The sequence below is a fragment of the Tenebrio molitor genome, chromosome 6, assembly GCF_963966145.1.
Source record: "Tenebrio molitor chromosome 6, icTenMoli1.1, whole genome shotgun sequence".
Taxonomy (NCBI): domain Eukaryota; kingdom Metazoa; phylum Arthropoda; class Insecta; order Coleoptera; family Tenebrionidae; genus Tenebrio; species Tenebrio molitor.
Window position 1 is genome coordinate 3,036,619 of NC_091051.1, and position 19,327 is coordinate 3,055,945.

Below are 19,327 nucleotides of genomic sequence, written 5' to 3' on the forward strand. Positions count from 1 at the left end.
ACTGTCACCCGCAACCGCAAAGGCACGTCTTTGCTAGATTCCTCAACTTATTTAAAATAAGCGGCAAAACACTAAAAAAAGTACGTCTTTGCTAGAACCGTCCGGTTGTAGGAAATGTCAAACTTGCCGTCGTCATTAGTTTAAGTTTTTTGAGGTTTTTCGATTTTTGTGTGTGTAGGGGTTGGAAGATGGCGGCGAGTGCGGGTCCTGCCGCCTCGCCGCCATTAAATTCCGCCGCCGGTGCAAAACCTGTCACATCTCGGTAGGCTTACGCGACGCTGCCACTCCGACAACCGCACAGGGCCTACTTTATTATTAACCTTACCGAGCTTAATAAAGTCGCTGGATTTCAAACCGACAATTATGTCAAATGGGGCTTTTATGTTATTAGGGGGGTTGTAAAAAAGCGAGTCGCGTCGCAACATGTCGGGGGCGGCAGTGACATTATTTTGAGTCGAAAGGTCACGGTCCGTGCGGATCGAGCCGTCGGCAGCAATCAGGGAAAAATGGGGGGCGGCGGGGGCGGCGAATCAATCAGCGCCACTTAACTGCCTCATCACGCATGATTAGCCGTATCGTTGTGCAAACAACAATCACCCGTGCCGTGTAATAATATTTAAAGAACTCATAAACATCGGGTCGGTATGATGCCGGCGGTGGTGCCGCCGCCGCCGCCGCCACCCTCTGTTGTGTAATTACGCGCGTACGCGGCCCGATTAAAATTGCTCCCGCGTACAATTTAGCGCTCTGTTCGTTTTATTTATGTTAAACGCAGGCCGCGAGGCAATCAGCGTAATCAATTCTGCTTTTATTTATTGTGTCATCCGGTATACACGGGAGTTGGACGCCGCTCCCTCGCTCTCTGGATAAATGACGGAGGTCTCGATGTTTTCGCAAATAGACGGACGGGTTTTGATTTTCGACGCACGGGGGTGGGGCTGCTGATTTTTGTAATCGCGTTAATTCCGGATATGGGGGAGGAAATTATTTAAATTCGAACCGGGGCTAATAATGTCGGATGTGACATACATGCACGATGTGGGGTTTTTATTTTGCCCCCCCTCCGCCGAAAACTACCTCACGGAAAAGTTCATTCAACAGTATAGATTTTGCGCAGCCAACCAGTGCGTAACATTCATTTCAAAACAAAGTGGAAGTAATTAAAACGAAAATAGAAATGACAATCAGTCAATCAATCAATCAATCAAATTGCATTCTGAGTAGCTATGTTCAACCGTTGCGTACCGTTCTCTTCAGAGAAAATAAGAAAATACAAAAAGTATCGGGTGTTCATTTAAATGTCCGGTCAAAGTTGGCATTGAAGAGTCGATTGTGAACGCACTAGTCGTGTAAAAACGTAAGATTTAAACATCTGATCCGTGAACCGTAATCCGTAGTGCGTTCACAATCGACTCGTCACCGCCAAGTTTGACCGGAAATTTAAATGAACACCCGATAGAAGGATAAATGACTAGAAATTTTTTTTTTCAAGTTCCTTCGTTTCAGATTTGATTGGTAGTTGCAAACTGTGTCAGAAACGTCCGCGTTTTTAGATTTTTAGAATGTTCGTGGCGGTGTGTCGCCGCCCCCGCCGCTTTCTGCATCCCGGCAAGTGTTTTCGCATCTCCCACTGAATCAAAAGAAGCACATCAGCAGTCCCATCCCGGGGTTCGTTCCAGTAATGATTATTGTGTCAGGTGGCGGTTTAGGGGAGGCCGTCCCCCATTCGGCAGCGCTTGCCGTTTTTCGAAAGCAACCGTCACACAAAAGCGAGGAGGCAGAGCACCGAGAGCAAACAACACAGGACGCGTTAAGCGCTTCACACATTGCGGAAGAGGGCAGGTTCCTTTAATACACATGTTTCCCTTGTCACTTTGTTAAATACACAGTGCATACGAAATGTCGTTCGGTGGTGGAGGCGGCGGAGACTGGTGCGGTCCCCGGTCTGCGGCCCCTCGTTGTGTGTCATCAAACACGGTTTTTAGCCGCCGGCCGGGCTAATCTGCTGCACAAATACTCCACAATCCACCACCTACTTTCCGAACGAGATAATCCAAACAAAATAACACCGGTACATCTGTTCGCCTTTCTGTTTTCTTACGGGCGGCGACTAAATAGGCGGCGGACGGGACGCCCCACGAGATATCACCCAAAGTGGAAATGGGAGAGGCAAGTACGCGGGTTTGACGTGGTCAACCGGTGCGTACAAGACGGAAAAAAAATGAAATGAAGAAAGAAATGAAAATGAAAATGAAAATGGAAGAAGAAAAATGAAAATGAAGAAAGAAAAGCGTCATTTTCTTTTGGTTCTCATTGTTTCGACACATTTTCAGTAGATTTCATTTTGAAAGACATGTTACGCAACGGTTGACAATGCTTTGTGAAAAAACCAAAAAAAATATTATACCCTTAACTGACACCTCTACTTGGCGGACACCTCCTGACAACGGACATATACAAATTAACTTTGCCACCTCCCATTAACGAACACCTTCTCACAATGGATAATAATTAAAGATTGCCAATTGATGTCCGTTGTTAAGAAATTTTAATGTATTCCACATTTGTCACTATCATGTTTTTCGTTATCGTTTAACTTCTCTACTGCATACTTTGCTCAGAAAAGTAATGTTGACAACACCAAACTTCTACTTCTACCTATCAGAAGGACCTGTCAGGGGACAATTATTTATTTGCCATATTTTAAACCGTTTACAAAGAAAATAATCTCTGAGAGACACTTAGGCTTAAAAAAAATTTTTGGGCAGATTTTCTGATCATCAATATGGTCAACCATTTCGTATTCGACACTTCAAAGTTAAAAAAAAGTAGAGTAAAATGTGATTTATTGTATTGAACAGAACACAAGTTTTCATAGCAAGCGGGACCAGACAATCATTTATAAATACCGTGTATTATGATAATTTGTCCGTTTTTGCTTCACAGTTGATTGTTTTTCGCTCGCTCGGCTAAGCTCGACTCCCGAGCGTGACGATTTTAGCGTGTCGCATGAAACTAATTCACTGCCCGTGTGGTGCCCCTAACTCGATTTCCGAGATTTTAACTTGCTGCGAACGATTTTAGCGTGTTGCGAACGATTTTATCGTGATGCGAACTATTTTAGCGTGTCGCATGAAACTAATTCACTGTCCAGGAATAAAATGTCTTCAAAAATTGCATTCGAGAACTGATCAAGCAAGTTCACCTCTTTATTTTAAAATTTGCCATAGTTTCCTTTTTAGTGCTATCGCGCAATCCTTTGGTCGAACCTCCGTACATCCCACCGGCTTTGCAAGACATCCCCGATTAATCCATTTAAAATGCGAAAATAAAGCACAAGTGCACCCCTACGGTCTCCCCCCGGTCCACGCGACCCCTACCGTTTAGCGCTTCTCTTTGTCCTGGAGGTTTCCAAGTGGAAATGATTTAATATTCATTACAATAGCAAACGGACTTGCTACTTACATCATAATCCACCCCTCCCCGATCGGACACAATGGAAAAGTGCGTGTCATGTTTGGTAACATGTGTTGCCGATAAACTCGCGTTAATTGACTGATGTTCGGTTTGGTTGCTACATTTTTTTTTAATAAAACATTCGACAGCACCCTCGCCGCCGAAGAGCTGTTAACGCGGCGATTTCGATGGACGCGGCGGCGGGGGCGGTTAATATTTAAAACACAGCTTATGCATGCATAGATGGCGCTCGTCTTTTATGGTACCGCGAGTGTAGCCGTAAAAGTGTCTCGGTTTGGCTCTATAAAATCCAGAGTGGGATGTTGCAACATGTTTGGCGGAGGAATTTACGGCCGATACGAGTGGAGATTAAAATTGAGAAAATGCGCTTGTTCGAACCGGCTCGATTTGCAACCAGTGACATCACGTTGCTTTTTATAACTGATTCTATTTTTGGTTTTTTATCGGAAATTATGCAGGCCCCGCGCGTTTTGTTGGCCGAGATCAAAGACGTTCGGAATGTATTTATTTAATTTTTTTTTTTAGAATCCGCGCAAAAATTCCACCCCGCTTTTTAATTATTCCAGAGCCGATGAACGTTTTAATTTCGGAAATTCGCGGCGGTTTCGGTTAAATTCGTAATTCCCGCTGATTAAATTCCGAGACGCCCTCCTCGGGTGTCGCACTTTTTAATTTACGCCGTCTTTCCCGTAAACACAATGAACATAATTTATATCCGGTCCTTTGAATTGCAACCCTACTTATGGGGATTAACTAATGAAATGCATAATTTACGGAGACCGGGGATGATTTAATGAGCGCCTTATCACCGGCTCGACTCTCTTGTTTTTTTCGATTTCGGTTCTCACGGCCGAGTCCGTCCCTGGGGGGCGGCTCGCTAAATGGCACATAATGGGAGTGACGCGGCCCCCACGCAGGGGAGCGTAATGGAGAAACTAATACGCCGCCACTGTGACGGACGAATGTAAAGGAGGCGGACGACTGAGGTAGAACGCGATATGCCCCCCGAGGGACTAGCCCGAATTGTCACTGTAATTGTTTAATCGTCGGATCAAAATATCAACATGAATATTTTATTACGGCCCTGGGAATTTGCCGGCGTGGGAATGTCGACTTGTTTTTGCCCACGATGGGCTAATAACAGACAAACGTTAATGTCCAAATTGATATCGATCCCACAGTTTTTAATCTTCAATGGTCCCCCCCTACTCCGGATCTGGAGTGCAATCGTGTTAATTATTTTATTTCAAAAGCGAAACAATAAAAAAAAAACTCGGATGAGCCTTTCACCTCGGAGCGTGAGAGGCGACGCGTGACGGTGAAACTATTCACTGCCCCGGAATAATGTCCTAAGAAATTTTTGGCTTAAAAAATGAAGCCTATTTGTTCAGCGACCGAATCGAGAGTCGCACCGCAGCGTCGCCGGCGGCGGCGTCGAATTCCGCGATTCCTCGCGCGTCCCACATGTGGCGGCGCTTCCCCGTCAAAAATTTTTCCCGGCCGCAAATCCGATTAATCCCGCATAATTGTTGGGAAAATCGGGCGGTCGATCCACCCGAAATACAATTACGGCTAGATGTGTGGAGATACGATCGAGGGATGCATCAGATATCGGTGCAGCGACGGGAAGTGATTAGACTGAGTGTTAGTAGCAGTTGTGCTCCGGCAATTGCAATAAAATAAATGTCTATCTCGTGCGCCGTCTGCTGGTCTGTCGATTACCGTTCGCTTCAAATCGCATTATCGTCTCCCGTTTCCGTCCCGTTTCACCGGAGTTACCCGGAGCGCGTCACGCGGGACGCACTTCATTTGTTACGGGAAGGGCCGGACCTAATTCGATCCGAGAGATCATGATCTGATTCCGGACAATTAGAAGGACGACGGGAATTGGGAATCGAGCGGGGGCGGCGATTTTTTCAATTTTATTTTTTGTATCTTTTTATTTGAGTTTTTGGCGGGTGTAGTGGCCGCGTCCAGTGACGTAGCGCGCGTGGGTTGGTACGAATGATTTCGCTGCCAACACACTCACGGCCTTCGTGATTCAATGTTGGGCGAGATTATTTTTCCCACGATGGGACCACCCACTTATCAAAAAATATCCATGATCAAAAGGTGCCAATACCAAGCGATTCGTCATTCGTTTCTAAATTTGTCGGATATTTTTAGGAACGATTTTGACTCGTTTTGACAAAAATCGGCGCACTAATTTGTAAAATTATTAGTGACCTCCTTTACAGTCTTATTTTGTAATCTTGTTAGGGTTTATTTATAATGGAAATTAATAATTTTGTGTCAAGTTCAGCTAAAGCCAAGAATTGCAGCTTTTAACCCAGAATTCCACATTTTGCAATAAATATAAATTACAACTGCTCGTAATGAAACATGGTGGAAATTGTAAACAGCAACCAATTCTTCTCGTTCCAAGTATTCCATCTTTAAAAATATTTAAATTGCGCCACAAAAATTATTTTTTAATGTAGGAATTTGGATTATGTCAAAAGAAAAAAAATTGAATGTCTGATAAATATACAGGGTGTCGCAAAATTAACGTATTCTAAGTCGGGGGTCTTGTAGGGAAAAATCTCAGGAATCCCGAAAAAATAAAATAAAAAATATACGGGGGGGTCTTTACAAGGATATATGGGTCTGAAGGTTCAAACTTTTCATCATGTTTTCTTCAAATAAAAAATACAAATGGTTGACATTCATTTTGAAATATGGTGAGGATGATTATGTAAGATATTAAAATATAAATGAAACGACATTTCTTGAAAAAACAGCTTTATCTCGAAAAAATAAAAGTTTTATTTTTCCAATTTTTGATATTTTTTTCAAAGTGACAGCAATTTTTTCTTGGTCAACAGGATGTCCCCTACTAAGCCCCGAACTCGGAATACGATAATTTTAAGACACCCTGTATACAGAGTGAGACCAAAATATTGGCTAACGCACTTGCGTTCAGAGCTTGTTGGACTTTACGGGACAATATTTGAGATAAGGAGAAGGATGGAAAAGGAGGAAGCGAGAGGAAAGACAAAAAATGAAGGGTGAGTAATGTAGAGTAAAGAAAATGACTTTGGACAAGTAAGGGTCTTGATCAGGGATGTCGACCTGACCCAATACTGTTCAGGATTGAAGAATTAAGAAAATGAAGGCACAAGAAAATGGGTAAATGTAAAAATTTTCAACATGTGGTATAGATTAGAATTAAAGAGGGAGAATGAGAGAGAGAAAAAAAGAATACGTAGAGTAAGAACAGAAAAGTAACGGTGTTGAGCAGAGATGGCTAGAATAGTCAAAAATGAATAAAGAAAAAAGCACAGCGAAATACGGAAAAAAAATACGAGAGAAAAGTATGATTTATTAGACCTACGGTAAAATGGCGGAAACCTGGATTTTATCGGTGTTAAAATTGAACGTAACAACTTTGAGCCCTACTAAGGTCAACATACCCTTCATGACCACATTCTACGTTTTAATCAAGAAAGAGACACTGCGAACTTCTCTAAACTCATTACGGTCCGTCGAAACCGAGAAGAGGATGTCACGTGTCGCCGCGCTTATACGCCTTCAATGTAAATCATGCTCCGCCCATCCCTTTCTCGCGTCTTGTCGAAGAAGTCTAAGTCGAATTCGCTTTTTCGTGTGTCCCTCGCGTTTCGGGAGAAAGGGTGAGTTGCCGCCGCCGCCGTAATAATAATGTTTGTGTTTATTAAGGCCTAATCCGAGTTTACGGCCGTTTATGGCCGCGTCCTGCGGTCTAACGAGTGAGTGTGTAATGGCAGCACTTAGGGGCCATCTGTTGGCCATCGCGCCAATTTAACCGTCGCGTACCCACTACCTGGAGCATTTGTTTAATTTCCCGGTAGATATTTGGCGGGTGGTCCGGATTCGACCGGCGGAAATAAATATTGGCAAATCGGGTCGATGGTGGCGTGACGAGCGGAGCGCCGGCCGCCATACCGGAATTTCTTCCGGTCGCTGTTAATCCGGTTAGCAGACGGTCTCCAGCGGCCCCACTTCACTTCCTGTGACCGCGGGCATCTGTATTCTGCATATACACGCCGATGTCCAACAACTCGTAAACTATTCAAATGCTCATCCATCAGACACTGACGGAATTTATGGAGGTCCTGGTGTGTGCCGCCGCCGACGAGGATCGGTCGCGTGAGACGCCGCCGTAAAAATCCCAAAACGAGAGACCGGGAGGTATCAGCGACGTGCGTTCCGGCTTCCACGGCCGATTGATTTGTTAGGCGCTATTGTTTTCCTTTGACACTCTATCCTGTTGTTTGTCAAACTGGTAACAATTAGGATCAATTGAATCCGTGCCCTTCGCTTGTCCCTTCGCCCGGAGGCGCACGACGCACGGTCAAAAAGGCGTAACGCCGCACCCCTTCGTGCCACATGTCACCCTCACCGGATCCACTCCGGTTAAGTAATCACCATCGAGTGTATATTTTTATACAGATGTAATGCGACCGTCGAGTATCAAAATAATCACACGAAATGACCACGACCAAGATTTCGGCCTGCCCATGCCAAAAAAATAGAATAATAATCTTAATAATGTCACAAACGCGCCGAAACGTCACGAGAGCTATTTTCACACATCGCTTTCCCATAATAGTCAGAAAACTCCGAGCGACAACTGCGCGCGATTTGTCACATTTGACAGCGACGAGTTAACGTTTTCGCGTGATTTATAGTAGACTTTTGCACAGGTTTCGTCATAATTTTCTTTTATTATGTGTTTGTGCAGCAGGCTGTGCTACTATTAACTGCGGCCAACCTTGGACAGTTCCCTTTAGACAACAGAGAAACAAAGGTATGGGCGCGGCCACGTTTTACATTGAAATCCCATAAGATGAGGACACGTGACGTCCCCTTCTCGTTACAAAGAGTTCTGCGTTTGATGCGTCGATTAAGACGTGCAGGATCGTGCGTGGGAGTCCTGGAAGGACTAATGAAGGGTTCAATAAAAAAAGGTATGGGCGGGGCCACGATTTGCATTGAAATCCCATAAGATGAGGACACGTGATGTGATCTTCTGGTTGTGTAGAGTCGATTAAAACGTGCAGGATCGCGTGTGGGAGGACTAATGAAGGGTCCGGGGTGACGAAAGCGCGATAAATTTTTGTGTCGGCGTGCGACCCTCCACCTTCACATACGCGCATACACTTCAGGCCGACGCGGTCCGGGGGCGGCGCTGGGAATTGGGACCGAAAAGATAAAGCTCGCGTATGGTCCATAAAACTCGCTAAATGACGCGAGTTCTCGTCACTATTTTACCCGCAAACCATTTCGCGGTCGCGGCCCCATACGCGCGCCCTAATCCTGATATATGCGTTTGATTTCCTTCGCAGCCGACTCATTTTTGCTATTATAAACACATCTCCTAATTGGAAGCGATGGACGGCGAAGAATTTATAAAGCCATTCCGCCGTCGACCATGCAGTTTACAACTACCATAAAATTGTCAACGTGCCGGGTCGTACGTCAAAATTAACCGAACCGGAATTGATGGGTGGACAGTGGCGTTTTTCGCCGCCGCTCGTATGGGAAAATCCGGGGGCAATTATGGACGGTCGTCGAGTCAAGTGGGCCGTGCACGTGAGCTGTCATGTTAACACGACAAACAAGCACTCGTGACGAAAGACGATTCCACGGCAAGGCGCGATTAGGACGCGTCGATGCAGATCTATCGGTGTTTCCGGATCTGGTTACAAAGGGGCACGTGACCGCACTCCGAGACCGATTAGATCGGCACTCGACACCAAACAGGATAATGGAGAGCGACAAAGGCTCAGGACCACTCGGAGGGGCCCAACAACAAACGGGTATATTTTTGGCGGAACAGGATCGGCCCGGAGAGTGCTCCTTGCGGCACACGGGAAGATTCGAAGAAGCACCAGCCGTCAATTGAACTCGGAATGCCGTGACGGTGGCGGCGCCTTTTCGTTTTAATTAGCATATCGTCCATGTTGCAGCGGCGGTGTCGCCGCCCCCCGTCAGCCATGACGGGCTGCACCGGCGTACGATGGGAAACTGTCCCGAAAGCTCATCCATTAAAGTCCTGATGGCGCGTTTTAGACACCGGAACGGCGATGAATAATTTGTGGGGGCCGAAACCGAAAGTGATGGAATTACTTTTATAGATATTGATATCGTTAGCTTTAATTTAGTCGGTTGTAAGAGGCGTGCTAGTGCACCTGGGCTTCCGTTGTTGTCCTGAATATTTCATAATCCGGGAGACCGCCGCCGCCGCCTCCTCGCGCGCGCCGCCGACGAAAAGTTAAATTGAGCACGCGTCGGAAGGATGAAATGAAAAATGAGAGGAGCGGACCATCTGGACTCGACTTTTTCGCAGATAGGGAATTAATCCGCTGCTAAATTTCGTTTTGTCCTTGCGGAGCCGCCGCAACAAGTCAGCCTCATTAATCTGGGGCGGCACAACCCCACACGACGAATCCACGCCACCATACTTTCCAAATTTGACGACATTCACTCCACTTGGCAGGACAGTTTTATTGAGACACATGACAAATAATCGCCGTTTTGCCGAATGTTTTGTCGACTTTACGCAAATATTTGGCACTATTTTAACAAACGCCGACTCGACGAATTAATTGTTTTGGGGCACACCTGTACAAGCCTGTTAATTTATTAACAGTCTAATAAATAACCGCGCGGGGGCGGCGAAAAAGCACCGGAATGCGATCAGTGAATTATGCCCAAGTGCAAAATTGCAATAATTGTTTGGCACTCGCTCAAATTATTCGGATAACACAATTAGAAGATTACTCAATGAAACTTATTTCGGCAATTCTGATGTGTCTTGCCATTATTTCGCAGAGGAGAAAAACGGCGCTGTTGTCGGTTTATATCAAATTTTCACCCGATTTAATACTTGGCCGGAATTTTTATTTATGAGGCATCTAACTAGCACCAGTTTTGGCACCGTCACCTGACTCATTCACGACCATCACCTAATTAATTTCATTCGTTTGAGCGTTGAATAACCAAGAAAAAAATGAATCGACACTCTTTCTCGCTTTTTTTCAATAAATTTATTTTCAAGAATGAAAAAGAGATTATTTTAAACGACTAATACGACAAGGAAATGCGCTAGCTCGCGCTATAAACATATTTGGCACATATGAAACGTTGTGGAATTATATTACGAACACTTTTCATTGTGAACAATGATTTATGTATTTTTAAAATAACCGTAATGAAGAAAAATTGATCTTTAAAAACGCAAACATATCAACGGATTTGCCTCCAATTTTTTTTTACAATGCGAAATATCATTAATTGCGAACCTCATCTAACCTTTGTTTTTCGTGTTTTTTTAATATACATACATATATTATTTCTTATTTTTTGATTCACCTTTTAATGAAATAATTTTTCAAAATTTCGTAACTCACTTTTTGTAGAAAATTTTCAAAATTGTAGCACTTTTGGTTTTAATAAAAGTTCCAGGTCAAATATAAACAAGATAATTTCGAAAAATGGAAATTATCAAAACAGATACATATCCAAAAGTGTAATTATTTCTTTTTATACTACTTCAGTGCAAACTTATTTTGCGTATATTTCGTTTTTTTTTTTTTGGAACTAGTGTTATTTATCAAAGTTTTTTTTTGTATTCGTTCATTTAATTACTTTTATATCGGGTGTTGGTTTAAATTTCTCTTCAAAGTAGGCGTTGAAGAGTTGATTGTGAACGCACCACGGATTAGAGATCGCGGATCAGCTGTTTAAATTTTGCGTTGTTTGTATTTTAACTGTGCAAACGGACGAGGGGTGCATTCACAATCGACTCTTCAAGGCCAACTTTGACGAGAAATTTAAATAAACACCCGATACTTCTAAATTAGAACAATTTTCACTCCATTGACTTTTAAAATAAATTACAAATTAGCAAAAACAAAACCATACTATCATCAAAAAGATCTTTTGATTTTAAACCACAAAGTCTTGATATTCTAGGTATTTTTCTTTTATTTTCTGAACTAGTGATATTTGTCTAAGTACTTTCGCATACTTTCTGTAATGAACTAGTTAGTTTTATTTCGTTTTTCTTCCTATTGGTGGTTATTTATATTTTGTATACATATATGTGATTGTTAATTAATTCGGTGAATTAATGAGGCTACGAGGACCCAAATTAACCAAGAGAAAAACCAAGAAATATCTTTGTCCATTTTGCAGAATAGCGATTGTAAAAGATTTCTTAGAATTTTCGCAAACATTCTGTAGTAAAAATGATAAAATTGATAATAATTTTAAATTTGAGAATTATTGCAAGGAAAGAGACCTGCGTGATAGAAGGGAAAGAATCAAGATTCTAAGCTAGCAGTTGTTTTTGAAAAATGTTTGTATCTTTAACTTAAAATTTAGTACAAAATGTGAAGATACTAAAAAGGTACAGAAAGAGAAACTTTCTTTTATTATGTCGGGTGTTCATTTAAATTTCTTATCAAAGTTGGCGTTGAAGAGTCGATTGTGAACGCACCACTCGTCCGTCTGCAGAATAAAAACACAAACAACACAAAAAGTGAGGTTAGATTTAAACAGCTGATTCGTGATCTTTAATGCGTGGTGCGTTCACAATCGACTCTTCAGCGCCAACTATGAGGAGAAATTTAAATGAACACCCGATATTTTTTTATCTTCTTTGTTGAATCATTGACTGCTTTAATAAAAATATTTTCCAAAATTTTGAAATTATTAAATGTGTCTAAATTATGTCTATATTGTAAACTTTTAAAATTCAAAAAAAATCAAAGAATACAAACGTTTTCTAAACTTCGACAATTTTAACATCGTGAGAAAAGAGTAAAGAAAAAAATATTGTGGAAGAAAAAATCTAGATTGTAACGTGGTAGTTTCTTTTAAAAATATTTTGAAAATAGTGAATACCTTTAGATGATTTCCGAAATTACATTTTAAAAGTGAACACAAAATTGAAAGATACTGAAAGGGCGCAAAAAAGAGAAACTTTTTTAGATGCAAAATTCTGTCATTATTGTTATTGGTTTATTTTGTTGTGCAACCCCGTATATAATTTTTCCAACTTCTTTATTGAAACGTTCACTGCTTTAATACGTATTTAGTAAATTTTTTGAATTATTAAATATCTAAATTATTTCTAAATTGTAAAATTTTAAAATTCAAAACAAAATTAAAGATTAGAAATGTTTCCAAAATTTTTAGATAAGCGTAATCAAAGGAAAAAAATTATAATAGAAGAAAAATCTTGATTGTTACTCAATAGTTTCTTTTAAAACATTTTTGAAAATACTGAATGGCTTTATAGTTATTTGTACAACTAGTTATGAAAGTCATACTTTTTTTCATGAATTTGCAATCTAATTAACGAGGACGTAGCCCGAATGAATCAAGCAAATGAGTGAAAAAAAGATAGTTTCATAAAGTGTTGTACACTCTGTTTTTTTGCATATCGTTGTAACTTGTGAAATTTGGCAAAGTCTTGATATTCTAGGCGTTTTTCTTTTATTTTATGAACTAGTGATATTTGTCCAAGTACTTTCGCCTACTTTCTGCAATGACTAGTTACTTTTATTTCATTTTTCTTCCTATTGGTGGTTATTTATATTTTGAAAACTATTTTTAACTGAATTCATTCGAATTAGAAAATCTTCATTTTTGAATATTTCCTGTATTTTTTATATTAGTTTTTTTTCCTCTTTAAGACCAACATCTCGCTTTCCCAGATTGCAGTCGCAGCAGTAGTTTTCTTTTCGTCCATTTTTCCTCGCCCCTTTATTAATAGTTGTTAGTTTTATTTTTGTCGATTCCTGTCCCAAAACTATAACTTTTACGGCCGCCCCCGTCGCACCCTCGTCCTGACCCCTCATTCGACTAACCTGTACCCTGGCCTCCGTGAGATCAATTTTCATAGCAATTTCTTCCCTAGTGTAGATATCAGGATAATGCGTTTCCTGGAAAGCCCGTTCCAGTTCCTTGAGCTGTGCAGATGTGAACGTCGTCCTTATCCTCCGCTGCTTCCTCTTCTCCGTAAGGACACCGTCATGGCCAGGATAAACTTTGTAAGGCAATCCACCTGCAACAAAACATGAACATATTTTTTCTCGTTTCATTTAGAAATAATGCAATGTAGAGAAAATCGTAAACGTTCGGAGGAGGTCCTGGGAATTTTGTCACGCCGCTGCGAGTGTAGCGTGCCGCCATTTCAACTGACTAGCAGGAACTTTAGCAGGAAGAAACGCCTATATTGATCGCAACAGGATTCTCCCTTCTTTACGCAATGAAAAATGTCCGCCTCAGCCTCAGAATCTGGCTAACGCCAATGTTCCCTTATTTACTCGGCTAGATCATGCTCGTTCCACCACTGAAAACGAGCGGCTCGCTTAAATATTCCGCATAGAGGACGGTCGGGGGCGGCGCGGGTCGGATCTAGTTCCGGAGCGTTTAAATGTATTCCACATAACTTAATAGGCTGGTTAGGAGTTCACCGCATCCGGCGTATGAATTTTGCAGCGGCGGTTTCGCCGCCGCTATAATTGCACCGCCGCCCGCGTCTTCGGGGGCGAATCCAGAAATTTTTCCGTCGGCGCACCTCAGCCTCTGTCAAGTCGCGTCATCACCTTATGATTTTATAACGAAGAAGGCGCCCACAAACCCAAACATCACTCACGAAATTATCAACGCGTCCGCTTTTCGCCTTCTTTCGCAAACACTTGCCCCTCCAAATAGAAAGAAAATAAACAGGGGGGTGGAAATATGCAATTCGCTTTTCATTTGGCCGGATCGTTCGTCACATTTGAGGGACGCAACGGGAATCGGCCACGATCGGCCGTCCGTCTTCGCAGGAACAATCCTTCAGGAGCCGTCCGGATCAATTTGCACCACACTCCTGAAACAGTTGCAACAATTTGTCCACATTGTTTCGACCGAGGAGGAGAAGTGATGTAAATGCGCATCCATCGAATTTTTATCGTCCTTTTACTGTCGCAACATGTAGAGTAACTTTACGGTCGAGGGAACTTCTTTTATGGCTCGGAAGACGAATTTCTTTGTCTTTTGCCTTAAATATCAAACAAAATAAATCTTTTACGATTTTTGATTTCGTCGACTCCCGACCCACTCCTTTATCGCGAGCCAAGCGTAAACCACGCATTATCAGGACCATAAAACGTGACCAACTCTCTATTATTAATCCGTCAACGTGCCAACTCCACCACTCACAATTAGTCAAACATCATGAATTCCCAAGTCTACAACGCAATCCTTCTCTTCGCGTTAGTGCAACACATCCATGGAGTCCGCTTCGACTTCCTGGACTGGATCGAACCCGCGGAAGATCCGCTTTGTAAGAACTTCACCCAAAACTCCCACCTTCTAGACGATTGTTTCAGCCGTACACTACGACTTCGTCGTTGTGGGTTCTGGTTCCGCGGGTTCGGTAATCGCGAACCGACTCTCCGAAGTCCCACACTGGAACATTCTCGTTTTGGAAGTCGGCAACGAAGAGAACTTCCTCGCTGAAGTACCACTCGCAACTTCTTTCCTCCACTTTACAGACTACACCAATCGGTACTTGATGGCGTACCAACCTGGGATCGCCCAAGCGTGCGACAACCATCGCATGCCGTGGCCTAGAGGCAGAGCTCTAGGTGGTACCACCGTCATCAACTACATGGTCTACTCTAGAGGCAACCGGTACGACTACGACAGGTGGGCCTCGCAAGGCAACCCCTCCTGGTCCTACTCCGACGTCCTCCCGTACTTCATCAAATCAGAAAACTCGGGTTTGAAGGTTTCGGACCCCACCTTCCACGGCATTGATGGGTACTTGAGTGTGGAGGATGCGTACCAGACCCCGATCTCTGAGGCTTTCATCCAAGGCTTGCAACAGCTGGGTTTGCCGTACATCGACTACAACTCCAACTCCTCTCTGGGGGTGTCGATGCTCCAAGCGACCACGCTGAGAGGGCGCAGACACTCTGCCGCCAAAGCTTTCCTCAAACCGGTCCGGCACAGACCCAACCTCCACATCTTGACCCAAGCTTTGGTGACAAAAGTCTTGATCAATCGCAAAACCAAAGAAGCCTACGGAGTCGAGTACGAACGCTTTGGTAAGACGTACAAAGTGGGCGTGACCAAAGAGGTGGTGGTGTGCGCGGGGCCCATATCTTCCCCGCAACTGTTGATGCTGTCAGGAATCGGTCCTAGAGAGCATCTGGAAGATTTCGGTATCGCCGTGGTGCAAGACTTGCAAGTGGGCCAAAACCTGCAGGACCATCTGGCCTTCTTGGGGTTGTCTTTCGTGACCAACCAAGACGTGACCATGCGCTTTTCTGATCTGTACAAGCCGAAGAACATTCGAGACTTCTTGGTGAGCGGTACCGGAAGATGGACTAGTATCGGTGGTGCCCAAGCGATTGCGTTTGTCAAGACCGTCGAGTCGCAACAAGTCGAAGACATTCCAGACATCGAGTTGTTCTTCATGGGTGGTTCTTTGGCCACAGATTACGGAGTCTACCTCCGCACCGGGATGCACATTCGGGACGACGTCTACAAGAGCGTGTTCGCCCCGATGGAGAAGAAACCGTCGTTCATGATCATCCCGTCGCTCCTTACTCCCAAATCTAAGGGGTTCCTCAAACTGTCCTCGACCAACCCCCACGACCAACCCCTCCTCTACGGCAACTTCCTCACCGACAAGCGAGACAAAGACGTTGACACTCTTTTAGCGGCGGTCAGAGTGGTGCAAAGTCTGGCACGTACCGAGGCGTTTTGGAAGTTCAATGCGAGTTTCAACACGAATGTAGTACCAGGGTGCAAGCAACACTCGTACGACAGCGATCAGTACTGGAAGTGCGCGTTGAGGGCGCTGTCGCTGACTTTCCACCACCAAGTCGGTACTGTCAAGATGGGGCCCAAGGAGGACTGGGGGGCTGTGGTTGACAACAAGTTGCGGGTTTATGGGGTCGGGAGGTTAAGAGTGGCGGATTCAAGCGTCATTCCGTTTGCGATTGGGGCGCATACTAATGCTCCCGCGGTCATGATTGGAGAGAAGGCGGCTGATGCGATCAAGGATACTTGGAAGGAGTATTTGTAAAAAGAAATATAAAATATACAGGGTGTATCTGAAATAAGTGCATTAATTTTAACTGGTAATAGAACTCATCAAAAGGAACAACTTTTCTCTCTGCCATTTTGGCGAAAAACGTTGCGTAATGGCTTAAAAAACTAGGAAAGATTTTCCTAAAACCGTTCATATCTCCAAAACTAAGCTACCTAAAAACGTGAAACAACCAGATTCTTACCAAGTGGATTTTTTGCTATACGGGTAGATTTATTTGAATTTCGATTTCGGCGTTAAAACACGTTTTCTGGATGAAAATGGATGTTTTTTTCATATTAGCGCTGATCTCAATTAGCCATTGCAGTATTTAGTGGCCTAGGACTATTTTAGTGAAAAATTTCTCCAATTTTTTTTTGGAATTAAACATCGTTTTTCGGCAAAATGGTAGATAGAAAAGTTGTTTCTTTTGACGAGTTCTATTACCAGTTAAAATTAATGCACCTATTTCGGAAACACCCTGTAGAAATTTTTGAAGTGGTGTTGAGTGGGGCGATCTTTTTGAGTCGATTAATTGGAAGAGATGACACGTGTTGTTTTGAGGAAAATTGGAAAGGTTCAGATTTTATTGACGTTTAAAGAGATTTCAGAAATGAAAATTTTATCGGCAAGTGTAGCGCATGTACAGTTTTATTCGTCGCAAAATGGTGTCAATAACTGAAATTAAGGTTTACAACGCAATATCGATGTACTTCGTGTTCTGATTCATTTTGAGGAGAAACATTTATTGTTTGACATTGTCAAAAAAAGAAAAGGACGAACTTTTTAAGGACAAGAGACACGAAACTATTACATTTGCAAAAATTTCCAAATGTGAAGTTTTCGTATAAAAAAAATTAAAGAGAGAAATAGAAGAATAAGGAAAATCAACTAGGTAAATCAAAAAGGGGGAAAAATGGAACAAAATTTGAATTATTATTATTATTGATTATTTAAAGGATAATAACAAATAATTTGTTTGGTAATTGTTAATTAATTCGATGAATTAATGAGGCTACGAGGACGCAAATTAACCAAGAGAAAAACCAAAAAATATCATTGCCCATTTTGCAGAATAGCGATTGTAAAATATTTCTTAGAATTTCCGCAAACATTCTGTAGTAAAAATGATAAAATTGATAATAATTTTAAATTTGAGTATTATTGCAAGGAAGGAGACTTGCGTGATAGAAGGAAAAAGAATCAAGATTCTAACCTCAAAGTAAGCATTGAAGAGTTTATTGTGAACGCACCACGGATTACAGCTCGCGGATCAACTGTTTAAATTTTGCGTTGTTTGTGTTTTAACTGTGCAAACGGACGAGTGGTGCGTTCAAAATCGACTCTTCAAGGCCAACTTTGACGGGAGATTTAAATGAACACCCGATACTTCAAAATTAGAGCACTTTTTACTCCATTGACTTTTGAAATAAATTACAAATTAGCAAAAACTAAACGATACTATCTTGAAAAAGATCTTTAGATTTTAAACCACAAAGTCTTCATATTCTAGGTGTTTTTCTTTTATTTTCTGAACTAGTGATATTTGTCCAAGTACTTTCGCATACTTTCCTGCAATGGACTAGTTAGTTTTATTTAGTTTTTCTTCCTATTGGTGGTTATTTATATTTTGTATATAATTGTTAATTAATTCGATGAAAACCAAGATGAAACCAAGAAATATCTTTGTCCATTTTGCAGAATAGCGGTTGTAAAATATTTCTTAGAATTTCCGCAAACATTCTGTAGTAAAAATGATAAAATTGATAATAATTTTAAATTTGAGAATTATTGCAAGGAAGGTGACCTGCGTGGTATAAGGGAAAAGAATCAAGATTCTAACCTAAGCAACCTATAGCAGTTGTTTTTAAAAAAATTTTGTATCTTTAAGTTAAAATTGAGTAGAAAATGTAAAGATACTAAAAAGGTACAGAAAGAGAAACTTTCTTTTATTATGTCGGGTGTTCATTTAAATTTCTCATCAAAGTTGGCGTTGAAGAGTCGATTGTGAACGCACCACTCATCCGTCTGCAGAATAAAAACACAAACAACACAAAAAGTGAGGTCAGATTTAAACAGCTGACTCGTGATTTTTAATGCGTGTTGCGTTCACAATCGACTCTTCAACCCCAACTATGAAGAGAAATTTAAATGAACACCCGATATTTTTTTATCTTCTCTGTTGAATCATTGACTGCTTTAATAAAAATATTTTCCAAAATTTTGACATTATTAAATGTCTTTAAATTATGTCTATATTGTAAACTTTTAAAATTCAAAACAACATCAAAGAATACAAATGTTTTCTAAACTTCGAAAATTTAGCATCGTGAGAAAAGAGTAAAGAAAAAAATATTGTAGAAGAAAAATCTAGATTGTAACGTGGTAGTTTCTTTTAAAAATGTTTTGAAAATAGTGAATAGCTTTAAATGATTTCCGAAATAACAACATTTTAAAAGTGAACACATAATTGAAAGATACTGAAAGGGCGCAAAAAAGATAAACTTTCTTTAGATGCAAAATTCTGTCATTATTATTGGTTTATTTTGTTGTGCAACCCCGTATACAATTCTTCCAACTTTTTTATTGAAACGTTCACTGCTTCAATATACATTTAGCAAATTTTTGGAAATATTAAATATCTAAATAATTTGTAAATTGTAAAATTTTAAAATTCAAAACAAAATCACAGAATAGAAATGTTTTCAAAATTTTTAGATGACCGTAATT

The 19,327-nt window shown here is 41.6% G+C and overlaps 2 protein-coding genes across 2 annotated transcripts in view; one reads left to right on the forward strand and one right to left on the reverse strand.

Annotated features, from left to right (window-relative positions):
* The window catches only part of LOC138134301 (paired mesoderm homeobox protein 2B-like), a 29,228-nt gene that overhangs the window by 7,818 nt on the left and 2,083 nt on the right, over positions 1-19,327 (reverse strand). The window contains exon 2 of the mRNA XM_069052490.1: positions 13,377-13,573. Coding sequence (XP_068908591.1) covers positions 13,377-13,573 — 197 coding nt within the window. The remainder of the gene's footprint in view (positions 1-13,376; positions 13,574-19,327) is intronic.
* LOC138134300 (glucose dehydrogenase [FAD, quinone]-like) lies at positions 14,518-18,192 on the forward strand. Its single transcript, XM_069052489.1, has 2 exons — positions 14,518-14,842; positions 14,889-18,192. The coding sequence occupies exons 1-2, from the start codon at positions 14,734-14,736 to the stop codon at positions 16,592-16,594; spliced, it is 1,815 nt and encodes a 604-aa protein (XP_068908590.1). The 5' UTR covers positions 14,518-14,733; the 3' UTR covers positions 16,595-18,192.

Excerpts from the sequence above, each read along its gene's own strand:
- LOC138134300 (XM_069052489.1), top strand. The coding sequence starts at position 14,734 with ATGAATTCCCAAGTCTACAACGCAATCCTTCTCTTCGCGTTAGTGCAA. Across the intron at positions 14,843-14,888 it reads ACCCGCGGAAGATCCGCTTT|CCGTACACTACGACTTCGTC; the intron begins GTAAGAACTTCA and ends CGATTGTTTCAG.